General features: G+C 38.9%; 1 protein-coding gene across 1 annotated transcript; it reads right to left on the reverse strand.

Moving 5' to 3' along the window:
* Positions 1 to 838: 838 nt before the first annotated feature.
* FANCF (FA complementation group F) lies at positions 839 to 2,711 on the reverse strand. The gene is given in 2 exon segments (XM_030949785.1): positions 839 to 1,708; positions 1,710 to 2,711. Coding segments are annotated over 2 exon segments (1,122 nt in total). The 5' UTR covers positions 2,658 to 2,711; the 3' UTR covers positions 839 to 1,534.
* Between the last annotated feature and the right edge of the window lie 18,309 nt (positions 2,712 to 21,020).

Raw genomic sequence — 21,020 nt, forward strand, 5'->3', positions numbered from 1 at the left:
ACATCTCCATAACTTGTCTCACTGATGTAACATAGCAAGGAATGCAAAGAAAAGTTGTATTTTGGATAGATTAGTAGTGTGTCCTTCTAACTATATAAAGGCTGCTAACCCCTAAGTATCTCTTCTGTTTTAGAATAGGTAAAAAATAAGAACTTATTTATGTCTGCAATTACTTCCATACAAGTTCAAATAAGAATCACTTCTTTCTCCAGATAAACAATATTCAATTCTTGCACTAATTGCTTCCATTTCAAAAACCACAAAGTTTTTCCCACTTTAGTTCTGCCATTCAGAAATATCTGCCATAGTTATATACACTATTTCCTGTCATAAGACAGACTACTACTCTAATTAGCTTCAATACAGTTTATACATTTAATAACTTGTTTGCTTTCTTTAAGCTGATAAGCATAAGTGAAGAATCTTCTAAACCCTCCTACAAGGCTTTTGCAACAAAAGAAAGAGATGTGTCAATTGATCTTGAAACTGTAGGTATATGGTCTACAGGAATTCTGACAGGTCCTCCATACAAAAGATTAATGAGTAACTCTTTTGGCAGTAGTTCCATACATTTGCCTCATCTTCCTTGACTATTCTCTTTTTACAGTGCTACTTTTGGTAATACTAGTTTACAGAGCTGAATATACACATTACATTTGCATTACAGTACTAATTTTAATGAAAGTGGAAAGGTAGAAACAACCCTGTTCAAGTTTTCCTAACAGAAACAGATAAGGCATAAAATAATGAAGGGGAAAAATATTATATATACTGTATATATCACATATTTTACACATACAATTATTTAATATTTTGTATAAATATATAGACAGTTTTAAATAGATATAATACATATTATATATACATGTAATAAAAAAGTTTGCTGTTCACTCACTTTTCTACTTCACAAAGCAATGAATGGAAATAGGAAGAAAACCACACAGAACATCCTACATTTTACCTCACTTTTCTTAGGAAATACCTGGACATTATCAAATAATATAGCAACTAATAAAGCCCTTTATTTTAGAACTTTTCAAGAAGCTTTCCAGTTGGCCTCCTCTCACTTTCTTCACTGACCCTGGGGCTAAGTCATGTGCAAGAGCTATGGAAGCATTGACATGGCCACCAGAGCAGACAGCCCAATGAAGACAATCACTACTAAAGGAACCCTGAATTTGTGTTTTTCACAAATTTTGAAACTCCACCCTCCCTTTGAACTTTTGCTCAGCCTCCAACATTTAGAAAAATTACTACCGTTACCATATCAGAATTGTCATATTTTCTAAACAGAAAACTACTCCATATTTGAAGCAGAATGGATTTTCATTTTATTAGACAATTAATAAGCAAGTACTGAAAAGGAAGACATTTTCTGTGTTGACCAGAAATGATAGCACAACCACAAGAAAACACCAGGCCCCCCTGAAAGATTTCAGAACCAGATGCAGTCAGAACCATTGTGATCAGCACAGTAACATTTGGTTTTCAGCGAAGCGAGGAGTACTTGTCTTGCCTTTCACACCAAATAAAGTTAACCAGATTTACTTAATTTTGTAAGTTTCCCCGTTGCTTTTGTGTCCACGCATGAGCAGCCCATTTCCATCAGTAAGTCAGTCCACACACTTAGGCCACGGACTCTGAAGTCTCCATCTTGTGTCCTCAGGAATTCCAGAGCAGCTTGGGTCTGTTCTTTGAGCGGTCGTGGATCCCTGACAGAGGCAGATGAAGCGCTCCCTTAATTCCTCCCAGGACAATTCAGCTTTGTCAAGGCAACTTTTAACCCACTGTCCCTGCAAAGGGTCATAGTGCAAGTGCCTTCCCCAGCCGGTTAAGAGGTCCAAATAAGGTCTGCGTAACTGGGAATAGTGACCAGCTAGGAAGGCGAGATGGGAACATGGGATGCAAAGGCAGAAAGCAGAAAATCGTTCCTGGTTGCCCAGCAGCCAGGAAAGCAGGAGCCCGGCGGTGCACTCGTCTCCCTCAGCACTCTCCTGGTACCCGCCTGGGCTGCTGCTCCCATCCCCATCCCTGTCTCCAGCCTGTTCAGCGCCAGGCCCCTGCTTGAGCAGAGCCAGCGCCGCCGCCACCACCCCGAAGGCGCGGGGCTGGGGCAGCGGCTCCAGAGCCCCGCACAGCCAGCGCAGCTGCCCCGCGGCCTCCCCGGCCTCCTGCCCCTCCTGCCGCAGCCGGCTCAGCAGCAGCCGCGCCTCCGCCTGCAGCTGCGGCTCCGGCCCGGGGTCATGGTGGGGCAAGGCCAGCAGGCGGGCAGCGGCCTTGCGGCGGGCCAGCAGCTCCAGGCCGCGGGGGTCGGAGCCAGGCCCCGCGCAGGGAGGCTGCAGGAGGCTGCGGAGCAGGCGGCGGCAGGCGGCGGGCGGCAGAGCGCGGTTCTCCAGCAGCGCCAGCCCCAGCAGCTGCGGGCAGCAGCCCAGCGCGGGGAAGCCGAGCAGAGGGCACGGCTGGGAGCGGCGCAGCCGCCGCCCGAGGGCCTCCCGGAGCTGTGGACGGGCACGGAACCGGTCATAGAGGTGCTGGAAATAGCGGGCCCACTCTAGAGCCCTGTCCAGCGTGAGGGAGTCCCAGTCCCGCACCAGCGCGGAGCGGGACACGGCCAGGAGCGCCGGCAGCTGCTCCACCTGCCCCAGCACAGGCTCCATGGGCCAGGCTTGGCGCTGCCGGTTTGAGCGCGGGCCTGCCGGGGCCGAGCCGAGCCCGGCCCAGCCCGAGGGACGGCGTTTGCAGCTCTATTGGCCGGGCGGGATGTCAGTCGGTGCGGATCGCTGCTGGTAACGGAGCCGTCACTCGACTTCCGGCCGATCGCCCAACCCGGAGCGGGAAATTGAATTGAAATGATAAAAACCGACCGCGACTTTATTTTTCTTTTTTTAATTATTTTGCTCTATGCCCTTCGCCATCTTCGTTGCCCTCCTCCTAAAGCTACTCTGCAGTAGCTTTATTTCTTTATTGTATCGTGTCACCCAAACCACACTCAGGATGCGAGGTGAGTCTACAGCAGAGCAGGACAGGACAATCACTAACCCTAACCCTGTTTGTGCTGAGAGTCACAGAACGATATGTACCATAGTATTCCTGTGTTCCTGACCATTCCCTGTGGGGGTACCAGTTGTTGGTTTCTCTGGGTCTGGATTGAAGGCACTTGAGACAATAATTTATGTTCAGACGCAAGTGTTTATTATTCCTTATCAGTAAAACAGCCTCACTGCTGTGAGCTCAGCGGCTTTTCATTAGCAGGCACAAAGTGTCCAACAATCTCTTGTTCTAAGGTCTTTTAAGACTAAACTATCCAATTAAGAACTGACACCTAGATTATTTTCCCTTTTAACCCAATAACTGGTCCCTAAAAGGCCACAATGGGGAATTTCTGCCCAATTACAAAATGCCACCCAAACCCATGAAGAAGGAGGAAGAAGCAGCATGAAGAAGAAACCCAGGATGACACCCTGTGCCCTTCATCTTGCTTCCATCCACAACATACTAAAAATCCCAAAACCTCAATTTCTCACCCAGTGATACACCCACACTGCTCTCTATAATCTATTTCACACTTTTGTGGATTCCAGTCTATCTTGAAGTCTGGGAGAGTTTCTCCATGAATGAGGGTCAAAGTCAGTGCTGCCCTGGGGGTCAGGGCACCCCAGAGCAGACAGAGAAATATTCCCTGTGGTGCCCTGGGTTTCCTCAATCCCCTAAAAAATAAACCTCTTCAGGAGCAAAGCTCCCCCTGCCCCACCTTTGGGGATGCTTCCCAATTTCAGTGGTAGCTCAGGGAGGCAGCCATGCCCAAGCTCAGCAGGGAGCAGGGCTGCCCATTGCTGTCCAGGGCTCAGTGTTCTGCCAAGGGCTGGGCTCACCCTTCTGCCCCACCAATTAATGGCTTCATAGCTCATTAGCGATTCCCCATTAGTGACTCCTCTGCTTCCACCTCTCTGCTACACGGCAAGCAAGTTAGGCGTGACTTGCTACAGCCTGTGTTTTGGAGTGACTGTTCTCAGGTGCTTGCCTAATGTCCACTGCCTCAAGGGCTCCCACTCAGCTGGGTTACAGGCTCTTTCCCTCCCTCCTCATCTCCCTGACAGAGTTCAGTGTTCCCTCAGAGTGTGGAAGTGAGCAGGCTGCTCTGGCTTCTGGCACCTTCCACAGATGCACTCCATGTCCCTGCTCCTCAGAATTGCAGCAGTGGCATCCAGGTGCTGGAGCTGGTAGGTTTGGGAGCTGCTGGATATTTCTTTGGAAGTTTGTCAGCCCTGTGGCACAATGCCAGCCAGTGGAACACGTCTGGAGACAGCAGAGTGGCCTGGTGACTGCCTGGTGAGCCCCTGGTGCCTTTAGCTGGGCTGGGCTGGGCTGCAGCAATGCCCAGGAGAAGAGGGTGGACACTCTTCTCACCCAGCTTGGCCCTGTGTCCAGCCCTGGGGACAGCACTGCCAACCTGCCCAAGCAAATCCTTTCGCTTTCTGAAAGGCACTAGGAAAACCTGGCACAGTAAATGAGGTTTGATTGGAATTTACTGCAGGAATCAGCAATAGAAGCCAAACTATAACATTGTGAGCTGCAGCACGGTAGGGCAAACCATAATGCTCTTTGAAAGAACATTATGCATCCTCATGTAGAATATATGTCCTCTTGTGTACATCCTAGTGCTGCAAATTGTTGTTAAACAAATTGCATTTTTGGGTGATGAAGTGTGCAGGGACTCTTGGTAGCTTAGATAGTAAGAGACACAACACTTGTAGCTCTGACTTCAAACTGAGGTGGGTGAAAGATGAGAAAGAGGACAAGAACTTACTTCTATTGCTTTCTTTTCCACTAAGGAAAATTGAAATGTGTGGACAGAGCCACTGAACCCATTAGAATTCAATGGCCCTTCATGCTTACCTATCATCTGCCTTACCTGTGTATTCCAGTGCATTTTATAAAATAATATACAATGAAGAGAAGAAGGAGCATGCAAGTTATTAATTACAATAGCAATTCCATTGTTAACAATGCAATAAATTTCTAGACAAGAGATATTGTAGCCAATTTTATGTTTAATAGCTAACAGAGAGATTTTTCTCTAATAGCTAACTTAAAAGAGATTTTTCAGGGGAAAACCATGTATTTTAGAATGACATTCTAAGATACATTATATTCATAGACATTGAGGGGTTTTTATGAACTCCTTCAATCACAAAGAAGTGCCACAGAATTTCACTCCAATTTAGGCCCTTAACCTACAGGTGACTAGAGCATCAAGCCCACAGCTTCATGGTTTTTTAAGTAAGAAATAAGAAAAAAGGACTGAAATAAGAAAATAGGACAATAACTCAGATGAGAGATCTGTTTTAGTGAGTGTACTTAATAAAACTTACTGAACAACCATCTAGGGCAATCTACAAGAGGGTCTAGAGAAGGTAGCCTAGGACCTAAACCCTTACTTGCAATTTTCTTGATCTGTCTTTTGCTTTATTTTCAAAGCATGATAGTACTCTCTTTACTATGGTCAGTCTTACATCTAGCTAAGTAATGTCTTGCATAGCCATAGGGTTCTTCCTTAGCAATCAGCATTATTACTAAGCATCAAAATTTGTACTTACTGTCTATCAACTCATAGTAAGACTGTTGCTATGTAATAGTATTGCTGAGTTGTATAGGTATGGTTTTAAAGTACCTGTACAGTGCTGAGCTGGTTTTATATCTGAGGAACACCCTAAGATAACTGGGAGATACTTGGGAAGTAAGTACTGAGAGACTGAGGAGGTGAGGCAGAGAGTTAGTATTGGGGAAAGGGATAGGAAAGGGAAAGTTCATGTTAGGATGTCAGGAGATACAGTAAGAACACAGAGATGGGGCAGATAGAATGGTGAGTGGATTTTCAGATAGCACTGTGTGCAGTGTACTTTCCTGCTTGATTACTTTTTTAAGAAGAACCCCAAAGTTTATTTCTAAGCTTCACATAGGTCTTTGGTTGTTTGATATCAACCTACTTCCTCTACTAATGATGCTTGTAGGAGTCTCTCATACTGTTTTATGGTGGGTTTGGATGTGTATTTCATGTTATGTAAACTATAGAGTCTCTATTTTTACCTAACAAGAAGTGAAACTCACAATGATACCATAAAGAAAATCATACAGAAGAATTATGACTTCATTACATAATCTGAAAAAATAACCTTTGTTATGTCTTATTTAAACACAAAGAAGAAAACAGAAGAGAAAACAGCCTATCTTAAATGATAGGCTAGAGCACAGATTTACAATCAGAACATACTGGATTGTTCAGATGTCTGCTGTATACTTCTTCTGAGTAGATGTGATGGTATGAACAGGGGTGGCCAGTGTTTCTTGTGTTGTAGCTTTTGGTTCTGTTTTGTTGTTCTGTTTGGTTTTCCCCAATAAAGTATATTTGGTAATTTTTTTATTTAATCTTTAAAAAGAGCATTAAAGTAAGTGTTTTGAGGGGTATTCATCTATGGTTGTGCTAAGCTATAGTAAATGTTCCCCCATTACAGCTTTTGATTGTTAACATACATGGCAAAGAAGGTTGATGAGGAAGTAAGAGATGTGTCTGTTACATACAAAAATCTGGGAAGTCATTTTCCCAGCTCCCTGAAAACAAGCTCACTTTTCAGTGAAGCACTCCAAAGCAGTTCCACAAGCCTTGCATTTAATATGAATTACTGTGCTGTTTTATCTAAGCTGAGAAGTCAAGTAAAAGATTCATATGAAGTTTTATGGAACTAGTGAGTTTCTTCACTCTGGTTATGGAGCCAGTAAAATTCACCCTGGCAGGAAATATCAGTTTTGAAGCAAAATTGGTCAAGGTAGCCAGAAGTCTGGATTTCATTGCTATATTTTCCTTCCTCTCAGAAGTCATGCTGGCCTTAACATGGTTATACTATTTCTCCTGAACAGAAATGTAGGACATGGTTTACTCATTTCAACTGGCATTACAAAACTCCAAAATTATCTTTCCTTAGATAAGAGGGTATTATTGTAAATTGTAAACATTAATGCTTTGAGAGAGAGAGATGTATCATTATCTTCTATATTTCTGGTACTAATATTCACTTTCTAACTGTAAGTAGATTTGTTTTGCTGCCTCAAATTGTGTGTCAGGCGCAAGTTTGCCATACTTATTATCTCACATGTAGTGAAGACTTTAAACTTGTGAACCATTCTTGTAGAATTTCTTTCTATTTCTGCAACAAACTCTGTGGAAAACTGAGGTTATTAGTCAAGCCACTACCTGGCAGACTATATCACCCCTTCCATATCTTCTGTTGAGGTACTTAGATTTGTTTTTTTGTATGTCAATGTAATCTCTCAGTATCTCAAAAAGGGGCAAGGCTGTCTTGGGCTTTTGGTATGAGAACAGATCAAATTGCATAATAAAGATGTTGAACCTACTAATTTGAACATCAGCATGAGCCTCAGATTGTACAAAGGCATATCTGTCATCAGGGGGATTTCCCCTGCTTGCAGTGTATCATTATATTAGTAACAGTGCCCATTTGTGATGAGTTAGGCTGTGATTTTAGTCACTGGTGTCAATGGCCAGTTCTAAAATACGCTAGAGTGAAAATTGATTGAAACTCAGCATGCTGAAAGAATGCTATATATAACATGTCACTGAGACAACCTAAACCTCACTCTAATTTACCTATGCCTGGCTATACCAAAACTGAATTTTTTTTGTATAAAAAGGCAGATTTTGCTATCTAGCTCTATTTCTCATTTTGATACTATGAGTCGGAACCCTACTAGCAAAACTACTAAACTAGGGGTATAGCTCTTCATAGCATAAACATAAGTGTAATTGGGTGGCAAATGAAGTCACCTTTTTCTATGTGAATTATCAGTTAGAAGTGAAGTTAGTACAGACATTCAAAGTTCCCTTGCACCACATGAGTCTTGTTAAATGATCATGTATGCACTCCAAAAACCAGTTGCAGTTGCTATGTGTGTATTAGCTACTGTCACTGTCATATTTTCTGAAAAATCCCCTTGCCCAGGATTCTTCTCCTGGGAAGCTGGGAAGCCTTAGAAAAAAAGGAAAACCAATATTATCTCATTTTTCTGTCCTGTGTTTTGCTGCTTTGGAACGTGGTTGGTGATTGTTTATCCAACATGTGAATTGTTTTAACTTAATGACCAATCACCATCCAGCCGTGTCAGGACTCTGATGAGTCAGTCACAAGTTTTTCATTAGTATCTTTTTAAGCCTTCTGTCTGTATCCTTTCTCTATTCTTTAGTATAGGTTTTAGTATAGTATTCTTTTATACAATATAATATCACAAAATAATAAATTAGCTTTCTGAGAACATGGAGTCAGATTCTCAATTCCTCCTTCGTCCTGGGGACCCAGCAAATACCACAAGCTGCAAGTAGTTTTGCCTGAGGTTGTTTGAGTTAATACATTTTTAACTTATATTTGCTGTGGGATAAGAGCATGCATTAATGTTGTTCAGCTGATGAATGGTAAAGTGTTGAGCTGTGTGCTTTGGTCACTTTGTGATGCCCTTTTGAGAGATTTAATTTGCTGTCTGTTGTGGTACTGGGCTTGGTAAGTCACAGCATGTACTGGTTACTTTGCCTACATGCCTTCTTTTCCTTTAAGCCAAGAACAGTCTTATCTACTTATCTTATGTACTTTTCTTATAGGATCAGGTGCACAAATTCATCCATTCTTCCAGCTTGAACCCAACCCTCCTTTTTTGGGTAACTGTTAAGAACTGTCTTAAAGAGCTATCTGTTTTAGAGATCATCTTATCAGAATCCTCTGAAAATAATATTCCATAAAACTTGAGTCATAAATGCTGGCTATGGCTAAAGGTTTGGAATTTTAATATGTAATACTTTAGTACTTGTATAAGGTGAAGCATACTTGGACTGAACTTAGTCTAGCATCACAAGTTTAATATTGAACGTCAAAGTCTCTGTAAGAGTATTGGAAGAAAAAAAATAAAAATGAATGTTTAAGAGCTAAAGATTCTTTCCTACTTGTAGATTCTGCATATTTCCATGACACTTAAATTGCTGTCATACACAAGACTTCAAGGAGATCTCATGAACATATTTTCATATCATATTTACTTATAGTTTTCATTTGCATAAAAAGATATATAAAACTGTATGCAAGGCAACAATGTATAGAGCTATTTATATGTATGTCTATGTTCTAATAACAGAAGTAATTTGGATTATTCACTTTCATTGCCTTAATATCCTGAAAACATCTCAAAATTGTCAAATACCATTCCTTTGCTGCTCTATACAGTGTCCTTACAATTAATATGTCTGTGTATTCAGAGAGAGCTACACTAAAACACATGTATGCACATGCTGGGTAGAAATTTTTTTTTGAGCGCTGAGGCTTTCACGTATCTGTTGTTTCCATTTTCATGTCTCCAAAGCTTTTATGTGAATTTTTCCAGCACATTTCTCATTATTCTCTCAGCTTTTACTCTACTGAATGGCTGCAGCTTCCAGACATATAACCTGAAAAGTCCTGGGAGAATTTACATAAAGACAATAAAACCAAGGAAATGGAAACCACAGAATGTATACGTAATTTTTTTTTTCAGTCTTTGCTAAGAAGCTTATTGGTTAATATTTACAAATGAATCTGATTTTCCATTTTAACATCCTTTTCACTCTGAGGAAAATGTAGGAGACTGGGATGGTAAGAAACATTCTTGACGTGAGGAGGAGCTTATATGTGAATCTCATGAAGGTTAAAAGATTTTACTTTTCTCCATCCTAGCATATCAAGAAGAACATCCTATTGAAAAAATAATATAAATGTGTGAATCAAGCAAATGTTAATGCAAAGCTTTGAAGGGATTTTTCTCCTTGTTTAGGAAAATTGTAAGGGTTTTTTTATTTGTTGGTTTATTTCTGAAAACACATACAAAGGAATATTGGATTCTGTTATCTACACTCATATTGTCCTCTAAAAGCAGATCATTAAAACTCATACATCCACTTCTAGGATCAATAGTTCAGTAAAACAATTTTTGTTCTTATTGAGAACTGCTTGGTCATAGCAAGTTGTGTACCTGTCTCAAAAATGCCTCTAGCAGTTAAAGTTTTTTTCCTAACTCCAGAGTTTTTAACTTAATGATGTTCTTTAAGAAGTTTTTTTTCCACTTTTTTACTGAAAACAAAGGTATTTAATTAGTAAAAAGGCCCAGAACCCAAATTGTTTTGGTGTTGCGGGTTCTATAGCAGTTAGGTTGCTCTATTTCATGTCAATTGCAGATTATTTTGGCTTACTTGATAGGTAGTCCAGTGCACTTAAGGGTATGTGTAATGGCAGAGATTGGAGCTTTTGTATACCCAAAAAGCATGACAATATAGGTGATATATGTAGCACAATGTGCTGGTTCATAGCTGCTCTTGAATGTTGCTATTAGCTTCCCCAATTAACAGTGCTCCCTTGTACTTGCAGGAAAGAATAACAATGGGCTAAAAAAAGGGCAGCAGAGATGAGATCTAGCACAAAGGATATTTGCATAAAACTAAAAGCCAGCAAAAGAGAATTCTTGTGCAGTTTGTACCTGTGGATGGGGTGATGAGTGAAGATGAATTCCTAGAAGTAAAGGAAAAGTCTAAAAGAAAAGTCTGATTTAGTAAAGGGTTTTTTTTTTCTGTTGTTTTGGGGTGGTTTTTTTGGGGGGGATGGTGTTTTGGGGTTTTTTGTGGTATAGAAAATGTAGCAGTAGCCCAGTATTAAACCTGGAAATAATAAAATTCATATAGATTCCATTTGTTGTAACAAAAAGAGAAAAAACACTACTCTTAGTAGAAACTACTGTTGAAAGTATCATCATGATCATACCATATTTCTTGGTATTTGTATTTTGAGAAAAATACATTGGTAACTTCATCAAGGAATAATTACTCTCTCAGAAATGTACTTGAGTTTTATATTCTGTGTGGAGAAAATGACATGAAACAATGAAAAAATATTGTGTCTGATTTTCTCTCTGTGCAATGCTGATGCTCATCAGCATTTGAAAGAGTGTGAAGTTCTGTTAACTGACAACTTACAACCCTTGGGGGCTGGAATTGGTTCCCTTGCTTTTTGTAGAAAGAGTTGGATCTAATAGCTCTTAGAAAATTGACAATATGGATCAAATCTTCCAGACACAACTTACTGATGATGAACTGCTCTAAACCACCTAAGGGAGTTAGGCACCTTGCCACAATAGCAAGTCAATGGGAACCAGATGCATAAGGGTCTTGAGAGCTCTTGAACATTTCTGCATTAAGAGAGATGATTGTGTCCAAGTTAGGGATCCTCATTCATGTAGGGGAAGCATGCTGTGCATCTGGCAGCAGTCAGGATTTATATGGGAAACCCAACAGTTTGTAATCTGGGTGTAGCTTGCCTAAATACTGCAGTGGATAGATTAGGAACTATAGTAAAGAAATGATTTATCCAAGGAAATAGTCCAGAGCATTTCCACAGGAGTAATCTGACTAATTCTTTAATCTCAGAATGCAGTTTGGTTCTATTTTCTTTGGTCTTTGCTATCAAAACAGGGATTTCACTACAAATGTGAAGTTAGAATTTTCTACTAAATGAAATTATGAAATAAAACTACTTGGGCTAAAACCAAAATGTTCATTTACATAAAATCAGTATGGTTTATCTATTCTATTCAAAGGACTTGGGAAGGAAAAAAGGGCCATGTCAATCCCTATCCTGTTGACAAAATTGAGATCCATGTCCTGGTTCAAAACTACCATTTCTCTTGCTGGTGTGCAGAGAACCAGAGAAGACATAGAACTGGAAATGTAGAGACTGCCTACTAGGATGCAGTGGTTCCTCAGACAATGGGCTTAGAATGGGCTGATATTCAGAATACAAAATGTTTGTTTCTCCTTTTGCTTACCATATATTCAGGGTGTTTTTTTTTATTTTACTGGATTTCTAATAGCATTTTGTTCTTCCTAGTTTCCAAATCTTTGCTTTTAGAGTTTTTGAAATCACTCCCACAGGAAAACTTTACAATGTGTATATTCAGGCTTCATAGCAAGCATGTAAGGTTCAATTTATACAAAAATTATTGTTTCTAGGTAATTTGTGCTGTGAATAGATGCCTTTTGCCTGACTTGCTGCTATAGCCAATGCATCAGTGTCTCAGGTAACTTGAATTAACCAATACTTGGGAAGTACTGACAAAAATTGGTGCAAAATAACAATATGGATCTTACTTCATTTTTATTTTTTTATTTTACATGCGGTTTACATTACTAAATTGCAAATAATAACTTCAGTCCTGTTCCAAGCATGTCTCAGTTATTATATTAATGGACATAAACACAAATTTAATCCACAAGGTTTGGTCATGGATTTCCCACTAACTTTGTCTCCAAAGTCATTCAGCAGCCCAGTTCTTAACAGCTCACTGAACATACCCAGTGAGTTGTAACTGCCACATTCAGCAAAATTAGTGGCATTGTACCATATCCCAGGGAAGAGTTATGTTCCACTTCGGAAATCTGGGAGACTCTGTAGCCTTTTATTGAATTTTTAAAGTATCTTTTCAAGGAAAGTTATTCCAGACTCTCAAAAATGTATGTGTTGTGGGCCTGGCATTCTTTGTACTTGCTAAGGAGTACAATTCTTTGTACTTTCACAGAAGTCTAACCTCTTGGTTTCATTCACATTTTTGAATTTGTTATGACCTGCCCTAGAAGACAAGGGAAGCCCGGGTTCTTGTTAATATATCCCTTGAGGTGGATTAGAGTGAAAAAAACCTGAATGATCCGGTTTATATATAAATATATGTGTGTGGGGGGGTTTATTTTGGAACAATTTGAAAGGAGGTATGTAGCTGTATTGGTTATTATTATCTATTGTAATATAGCAATATAAAGATAACACTTCAAAACATATAAAGGAAAAAAAGGAAAGTATAAGATAAGAAAGATACATAATCACCACCCATGGATCAAGCAAGGAGACTTGATTGTTGTAATTTCATCCTCCCTTGGTCTAAGTAATCCTCACAGTGCTGATACATCAGGGGTGAGGAGAGCCCATGAAATACCAAAGTTCAGTTGGTTCATAGAGGCTCAGATCCAGGTGGGAGTTTTACCCTGGATGCTGCAACACTGTGGAGCTGGGGGGAGTTTTACCCTGGATGCTGTCCCACTGTGGAGCACAGGGCACTTTGGGGGTCCTTGTTAGTTCAGGACACCTTTAGGCCATGGCAGCTGCCTCTCACATCAGTGTAGTTGAGCCAGTTATGGCCCATCAGAGGATAAGTCCATTCAGGTCTACATGTGAATGTAGCAGTACTCCTTCCAGAGGGGAGTTTTCACTCCTCAGCCAGTTACGTAAGGGATTGATGTGATAAAAAAGATTGGCATGATAAAAAGCACTATCCCACCTTGAAGGACCTGCTTCTTATCAGCCTCTTCTCTTCTTTGGCACAAAACCCAGCTTGTAGCTCCCAGCCTGTGCACCTCCTCTGCACCTGGGCAATTACTTTCTGCATGTCTGCAAAAGCACCTGTTGCTTTTGCAAAAATGGCTGGTTTTTTGAGTCATTAACTGTCACCATTTCAGTCTCACAGCATTTCTTCTGATTTGCCTTTTATAGTAACTCATGGAGAAGCAGGCAGTGAACTTAGCCTATTCATAGGATATAAAATAAAATATATTCTACTTAGGAAACCTATTTATTATTAGGCTAACAATCCAGCTTTTATTATTGGAGTAATAAAAATTAAAGTAAGCCTAAGAACATTATAATTTTTATCTCTGTCCGGGAAGACTTCAGGTATGTCACAGCAGATGCATATCACCAGTTTTGCCATGATAGAACACTGCATAATTCTGTTTACCTTATGTTTTTTCTACAGATGAATATTTCACATCCATAGCTGTGAGGGTGGAAATAGAGGTCCTTAGGATGGATTTAGACCCTGGCAGGTGTGTTTATCAAGACTGCGGTATTTCAGATTACTGGTTTTCCTGTTGTTGTTGTATGAAGCCTGAGGGCCACAAACGCACAGTACCATATTTGGTAGCCAATTCCATATGGAATTACTGGCATCTCAAACTGTCATGTCATTCAGGTAACCATTCTAAATATTTAGTCTTAGTTGTTTGGTCTGTGTGGTTCCTATTTCTTTTCACTTGTCAGACCTACAATATTTTGTGCAAGTATTTTTTTTTACTAATAAATTGTTGAATTATTGACTAACAATTTGTTAACTTATTTATTTAATTGATTTGTGGGCTCTTTGCATGGAATTGTGGCAGATGAAGAAATAGAAATGTTCTAAATTTAAAGATCACACAGAATAAGGTTTAATACTGGAATTGTGACTCTGATCTTATTTGTAAGCATGGCTTTAATGTTCACAAAGTTAAAAAAAAACTAGCTTTCTGTCTCTTTCTCTCCTCGTTGTTTTGGGGCATTTGATTTTGAAGTTCTTCTGCAATTTGATCTTACTAAAGTTTTTCAATGCATTTCAGCAACATATGTCATTAATGTGGGGAGCTGGGTAACCAGTCCCATCATCGTTTGTAATTCAGCCTATGACAGGCAGCAGGAAAGCAGAACAGTTTCAGCCAACCTCAATTAGAAAAACATGCCCAAGGCATTTGGCTATAGCATAAAAAGAAATGCATCAGGCTCTCCCAAGAGGAAAACTCAATGTGTACACTGTTGAACAAAACCAACTCCTTATTTTGACATTGATATGGTTAGCAGAATAAGGAATCATCCCCAGTGAAGGAAAGGATAAACTGGAAAGGGATGATCTGTGGATTGCAGGTGCTGAGGTAACACCCTAAAAATATAAACATTAGTCTTTTGTCAGCAATTAGCTATTGCCTTATCATCTTTCAGATTGTAACACTGTGAACTGGGAATTCTCTCCGGAAGGAAATGTCGTGAAATTTAAAGTCCTAGAGATGATTCTGCTATTGATCAACCTCTTCGCAACATGAATGCTTGTAAAAGAGGTAATACACTACAAAAAGTAATTTCTAATTTGTTGACTCTAGTCTGTGACATCAAAATGTTTAATATTGCCTCACAACCCTCATGAGACATACTTGATAATCATGTTATAGATTATAACTCTGAAGCATCTGGAGGATTAAATAACTTTCCCTTAATAAATTAAATACTTTGAGATCACACACAGATTTCTTGTTTTGGTATGACAGCAAGTGATAACCAGAGCCAGGATTATTCCCAAACCCCTTATTTCCCTTCTCTATTAGCATTTTACCAGATATGTGGCTTGCAGGATAAGGAGGAAGGAAAGACAGAGAAGAGAAATAAGCGCAGGGTACTTCTATAAATCAACTTAATAAATCAAGGCTATCTCTATACAATTTTTGGTGTCCACTGGCATCAGACTACTTTATGAGATTATGTTTTATGAATGTCTATTTTAAAATAATAGATAGATAATAACAAATGTCTTTTTAAAAATTAAAAAAAAGTGGTTTAGCAAAACTGATAGAACAGATACATTTGCAGAGGTGGGAAAAGGAACTGAATCTCCCAACCCCACAAGACAGGAATAACTTACTAAATGAGCTGGCATTCACCCTGTTTCACTTGGCAGCGTAGTATGGTGCAGAGGGAATGGTGTTCTTTCCATTAGGAATGCTTTGATGATGACACTGTAATAGAAGAATGAAAAGGAATGCTGGACCTGAAGCATTCCTTAAGGTATAGGACTGGCTGCTGGAACTGTGAGTTGGAAAAAAGGTCCTGGAAAAAAATAGCAATAGAGGTAGTATCTCAACAATAGTTTCTGAGGAAACTTAATTTGGAATGTTGATGGAGAAAGTGTAGGGTTAAGGGATAAATGCTGAACAGCTGTGTCAGAAGCACCAGGAAAAAGATTGGCAGAGCTCTGAAGGCAGCGTGGGAAGAAAGTCAGACTTGCAGAAACCTATGTACCTAACCTTCACCTGTAAGGACCATCCTGCCTCTCTTCCTTTACATTGCTAGCCAGGCAATGAATTTTTAATTTCCTTGTTACAAAGGCAGGTTTATTACAAATTACACGTTTTGTGACTGTGCTTTATCACTTTGAATAGGGTAGAAGTTTTTGCTTCACAGACAAAGCAATGGGAGAAAAATAGAACTGAAATTGTGAGATAGCCAAAGTATCTTCTGATTTAAGGGGCTTTGATATGGAAACAGGATCCTAAATTGGACTGCAGAAGTTGTTCCAGTGACTAGGATAGTGGAGTTTGATGAAATTGTTTTCATTAGGTAATCAGTAGGAAGAAAGACATGTTTGTCTCACATAAAATACCTCTGTATGCCACCTATTTTCTTTGGGATTGACCTTAGCATTTTCATCAAGAGGTATCAGATCAGTACCTCTCCTACTGAAATACATGTTTCCCCATTCAGTAAAATATTACAATTATGTCTCTGACAAGTATAGACTGAAGTGGTCAGGGAAAATACCAGTGTGGTTATGATGAAGCTAGGAAGACTTTAGATGGAGTCCATATACTTCTCTGTAAGAAGAGATTTAAAACCATGTCTATAGTTATCTGCAGTTCTTTCAGATTTGGAATAACTGCTGATAATTTTGTTCTTAGGGACTAGGCTCAAGAAAAAAAAAAGCCTCATCTGATTTTATTAATGGGAGTTTCACTGTAAGGGATAGAACTGTGACCTGGTTAACTATAAACTCAACAAGCTATTTTCATACAAAACCCAAAAACAGAGGGAATAAGTTAAAGGGAAGCAAAATTGAAACAATGAATCTTGATGATTAAAGGGAAATGTAGATCTGTGTCGAGAGAAGGAAGACATCCAAAACGAAAAGGAAGGAAGGCAGGAATTTGACCAGCCATGGGGGAAGTGGGTGAGCAAGCATTATTACCCTGTTAGAACATTTTCTGTTTAAAATAATTGTTGAGTTCTTAAAAAACTGATTGGTCTTCTGCTATTCTTTGTCTGGAAAATTTGCAAGTTTCAAGAAACTGCAATATGTGTATCAGAATTCTTTGTACATTGCCTCTCAAGCACAGCATTCATCTGTTAATTCCTATGAAAATTAGTTTATGTATTTTGATTCAGCTGCCATAAAAGAAGAAGGTGATAAAATTATTCGAAAACACTTACAAGAAGACAGTATGGCAGTGATAGCTGTTTAGATCTTCTTTTTCTCACTGCTCTTCTTGTGTTGGCAGCAGTTAAAATCTGTTCCTATGTGACCTTAGACAGCACCCTCTTTTAATGATTTGTCCATTCCAAGTAGAGACCAAGCACAAAATCTAGATTTCTTGTAAAATATAGGGAACAGGAAGAGACATCATCACTTCATTTACATTTGGGCTGGTTCTGACTGATATCTCAGATTAAGTTGCTATATGTCTTAATCACTTTCAATTGTTACATTGTCTTGTGAAGAACACAGTGTATTATGACCTGTAGTTAGAAAAGTTTAGAGTTCTGTATGTGAGGGTTTAATTGATTTCACTCCTAGAAGGAAGGAGTTATGAGTTATGAGGCCTTATGAGGGTTTAAGAAAAAATTGATAATAACTGTCTGCTTCATTTATGTTTAAGGCCCTGTTTTTTTAGGGACAGATTATTGTGCTTTGTCAGACAGAACATATTTGGCCTGGTAATTACTATTTAGTTGTGCATATCAACTGCATGCTCTCTCAACTGTATCCATGGATAAATGACACTCAGCCAAATAATACCATTCTATATAAATCAGAATTGTGAGCACTTATAGTATAATATTTGTTCCAGTGATGCACCTGGATCTTCTGAGCAGTCTATGTATGCCGGTGCACATCAATCTAAGCATCACAGAAACCTTATTTATTGCATGAAATTTCATCCAGGTGTTTCCTGTGACACTGATGAAGATTACTCCAAAAGATTAAAAGTAGGCATGTTTTAGTAAATATGATGCAGAGGAAACAGTTAACTTGTATTTGGACTTGCAATGATGAAAACTGGATTCTCTTAGATTACAGCACTCAGTGTCGTATTTAAGATTAAAACCAAAGTTTCATTAAAATGGTAATTATTTTTAGTTATGTATAATTATACAGATAGAAAGCACAATTCTTGCATAGTAAGTTTACAAGATGAAAGGACAAAACATATTACTTTTATGGTAAAGTAGTTTGAGGTTTGTTCATAGATCTTTAACATGAGTGTTTCACTGCAGGTTGGATAAAAGTTCAGTTGACTGTGAAGTCACTGTGTGTGTTGAACAGAATTATGAGAGGATGGAATTAATTTACAGCTTGTCTTATTTTCATGGTAATGAAAATAGTAAATGATGCATAACTGAAACAATTTTAAATTCTACCTATTTCATTTTTTCCACTATTCTTAAAATTTCCATATAAAGGACACATTTTAACTGAGATTTTTACATTATATTCCAACTGTTTTAGAAAAAAAAAATTAAAATAAGGTGTATCTGACACCAGTTAGTGCAATATATTTCAGCGAGTTCCATAAGGTTGTATTTACTGATCTCAGACCTGCAAAGCTATTGACTACTCTCCCTTTATTAAAAGTCAAGGAATACATGGAAATTTGTGGCAAAGTAAGAACTAAAATATTGCAGCAATACTGGATGATTTATGAAACACGTTCTGCACTCGTTGTGGCTGGTCATGTTCTAACAAACTGACTCAAGTACCAGGAATTTTAGTCACCTCTGAACTCTATTTTTTGAATTTTAACTTCTGTGGCACATACTGAAAGAAAGAACAAAGCAAATCTATTTCTGCATTCCAAACATACTTAATTTTCAGTTAAATAATAATGATATAGTCCCTTTAATGGCAAAAAAGCAAGAAAATGAGCAGGTGTGATATTCTCACACACTTTATGCAGCATTTCTGCTGCACAACTCAGTTGTTCTCTCCCATCTCTTTTCTCTTAGTTGACCAAGGTATGTCCTGTTTGATGTATTTGCTTTAGGAGCTGATACAGAACGGGGCTTCCAGTGATCAATTTCAATGTATCTGTTGTATTTGACTGATTTTTTTTCTGGTCAGTTGTGACACTAATTACATATGGAAGGAGGAGTGATTGGGAAATTTGGAAAATTATCAGGAAAGTGGGATCAACATATATGACAAGATAGATGTCTGTATCTCTGCCTGCTGATAACTTAATCTTCCACTCTACTTTTACTTTTTATTCTACATCCTCCACTGTCTTTCCCTTGGTCTCTTTTCCTCCTCCCACTCAGTGACTGCTGCTGCAGCTCCCTGGGCATTGAGAAACCTTTGATCTAGGTAATTTTCCTCTCCCATTTGTAAATGACCAGCAAGGTACCTTCATAAGAAAATCCTGATCATGTCACAGAATGATATAGCACTCACAGGTCACCAGAGGTGGTGATTATAAGACAGTTTTTAGGAAAGGGTTGAGGAATTACACAGATAAAATGGGCCATTGTGGTCATCCTTGCTGACTTCATGCTACAGAATTTACTCTCCAAATATCTATGCATCAAGGTTTAGACATGCAACCAAGTAAATCTTTCAGAATCTTTAATCCTGAATTTTTGTCCTAAATCATAGGAAGCATATGACATTAGATAGAATTTGTTGCATCTCAGCCACATATACACATTTATTATGAGAATTAATTTTAACAGTAGGAAAGGAATTTTATCTAGATGACAAGATATAGAACCATTTTGTTGTGGTATTAATATTGTTCAGCTTTCCTACATACACATATGACTTCCAAATATGCTTTATCTTTCTCCCTCTCCTTTCCTATGTCTGTCTTCATTGTTTATTCTCGTACCATTTATCCTCTTACTTGTTTGGAAGTAGACTGTCAAAAGTATTATCAGAACATGTGGACACAGGAGGTTGAAAGGACCTAAGATTAATTGTGTGGAGGACTAATGAAAATAATAGCATTTGACTAGGAAACTTTTGTACATTTCCTCTGCAAAGGTAAGCAACGCTGTTATTGAAATAACCTTATGCAGAAAATGTGTTTCTGCTGGGGCTCCAAAGCTACTGTGTCGAATTGGAAAGCCAAATTCTAATGTTAAAGGGTGGAAGAAGTGTGAATCTCAGTTAATTCCTAATTGTGATGGTGCTACTGAAGCTTCCACAGCATTCTCATAATGGACATTTCAGATGCATACTTGGCACTGTGTTTCCATCCCTTCTGCTTGAGTAAGATTTGATCTAATCTTCAGTTTTTTGTTTTTCTTAACTCTTGTACTGGATGTTACATACTGCTTGTCTACTATCACTCCTCAATACAAAAAGATACATAAAGTATCTATGAATACTGTCATGCTATTAGATTATCCTGTGGTACAAAGTGACCATGTAAAGGAGCACACAACCAACCACAGCTTCAAAATCTTACACCTGCCTTTGCAGTCCTTCCTACTGGTACCTGTGCAAATGCTCACACAAGATTTACTGCATGGGATCTGGAAAAGCCTCAGCTTCACCCCCTGTGAAGAACTGCTCCTAAACTTAGTAGGAATCTTGGAACTTCAAGAGAATGTGAACCATGAGAAGCTTCTAGTCAAGATGTAACTGTTGCTTAGGAGAATGTTTTTCAACTTCTTGAGAAATTGGCAGGATTTTAAGTACAAGGTAAGTTTTAACAAAATTTGTCTTCTCATCTCAGGGTGTTTTTTTATTGAGTTGACATAAATTGGATTTGAATTGCTGCTGCTTATTAAGTAACAAATAAAATCTTTCTCAAGGTTGGGTAAAAAACTGTAAGATAATCAAGTGGATGCAGGAATCTGCTCATCAGCTCATTGGTTCCAACCCAGTGCATTTTTAAGATACAATTTTAGGGCTTTTTTTTTTTTTTTTTTTTTTCTGAGCAAAAAAATTGGATGAGCCAATAAAAAGTCATGCCCAGGGACATTAAAATTTTGCTAACTGGATCGAAACTAGGAGGTAATTTAATTCTGTGCTGTTACTCACATAGTAGATGGCTAGAGCTCACCATAGTTAACTGTATCAGCATGCTGATGAATGGC

The sequence above is a fragment of the Camarhynchus parvulus genome, chromosome 5, assembly GCF_901933205.1.
Source record: "Camarhynchus parvulus chromosome 5, STF_HiC, whole genome shotgun sequence".
NCBI lineage: Eukaryota > Metazoa > Chordata > Aves > Passeriformes > Thraupidae > Camarhynchus > Camarhynchus parvulus.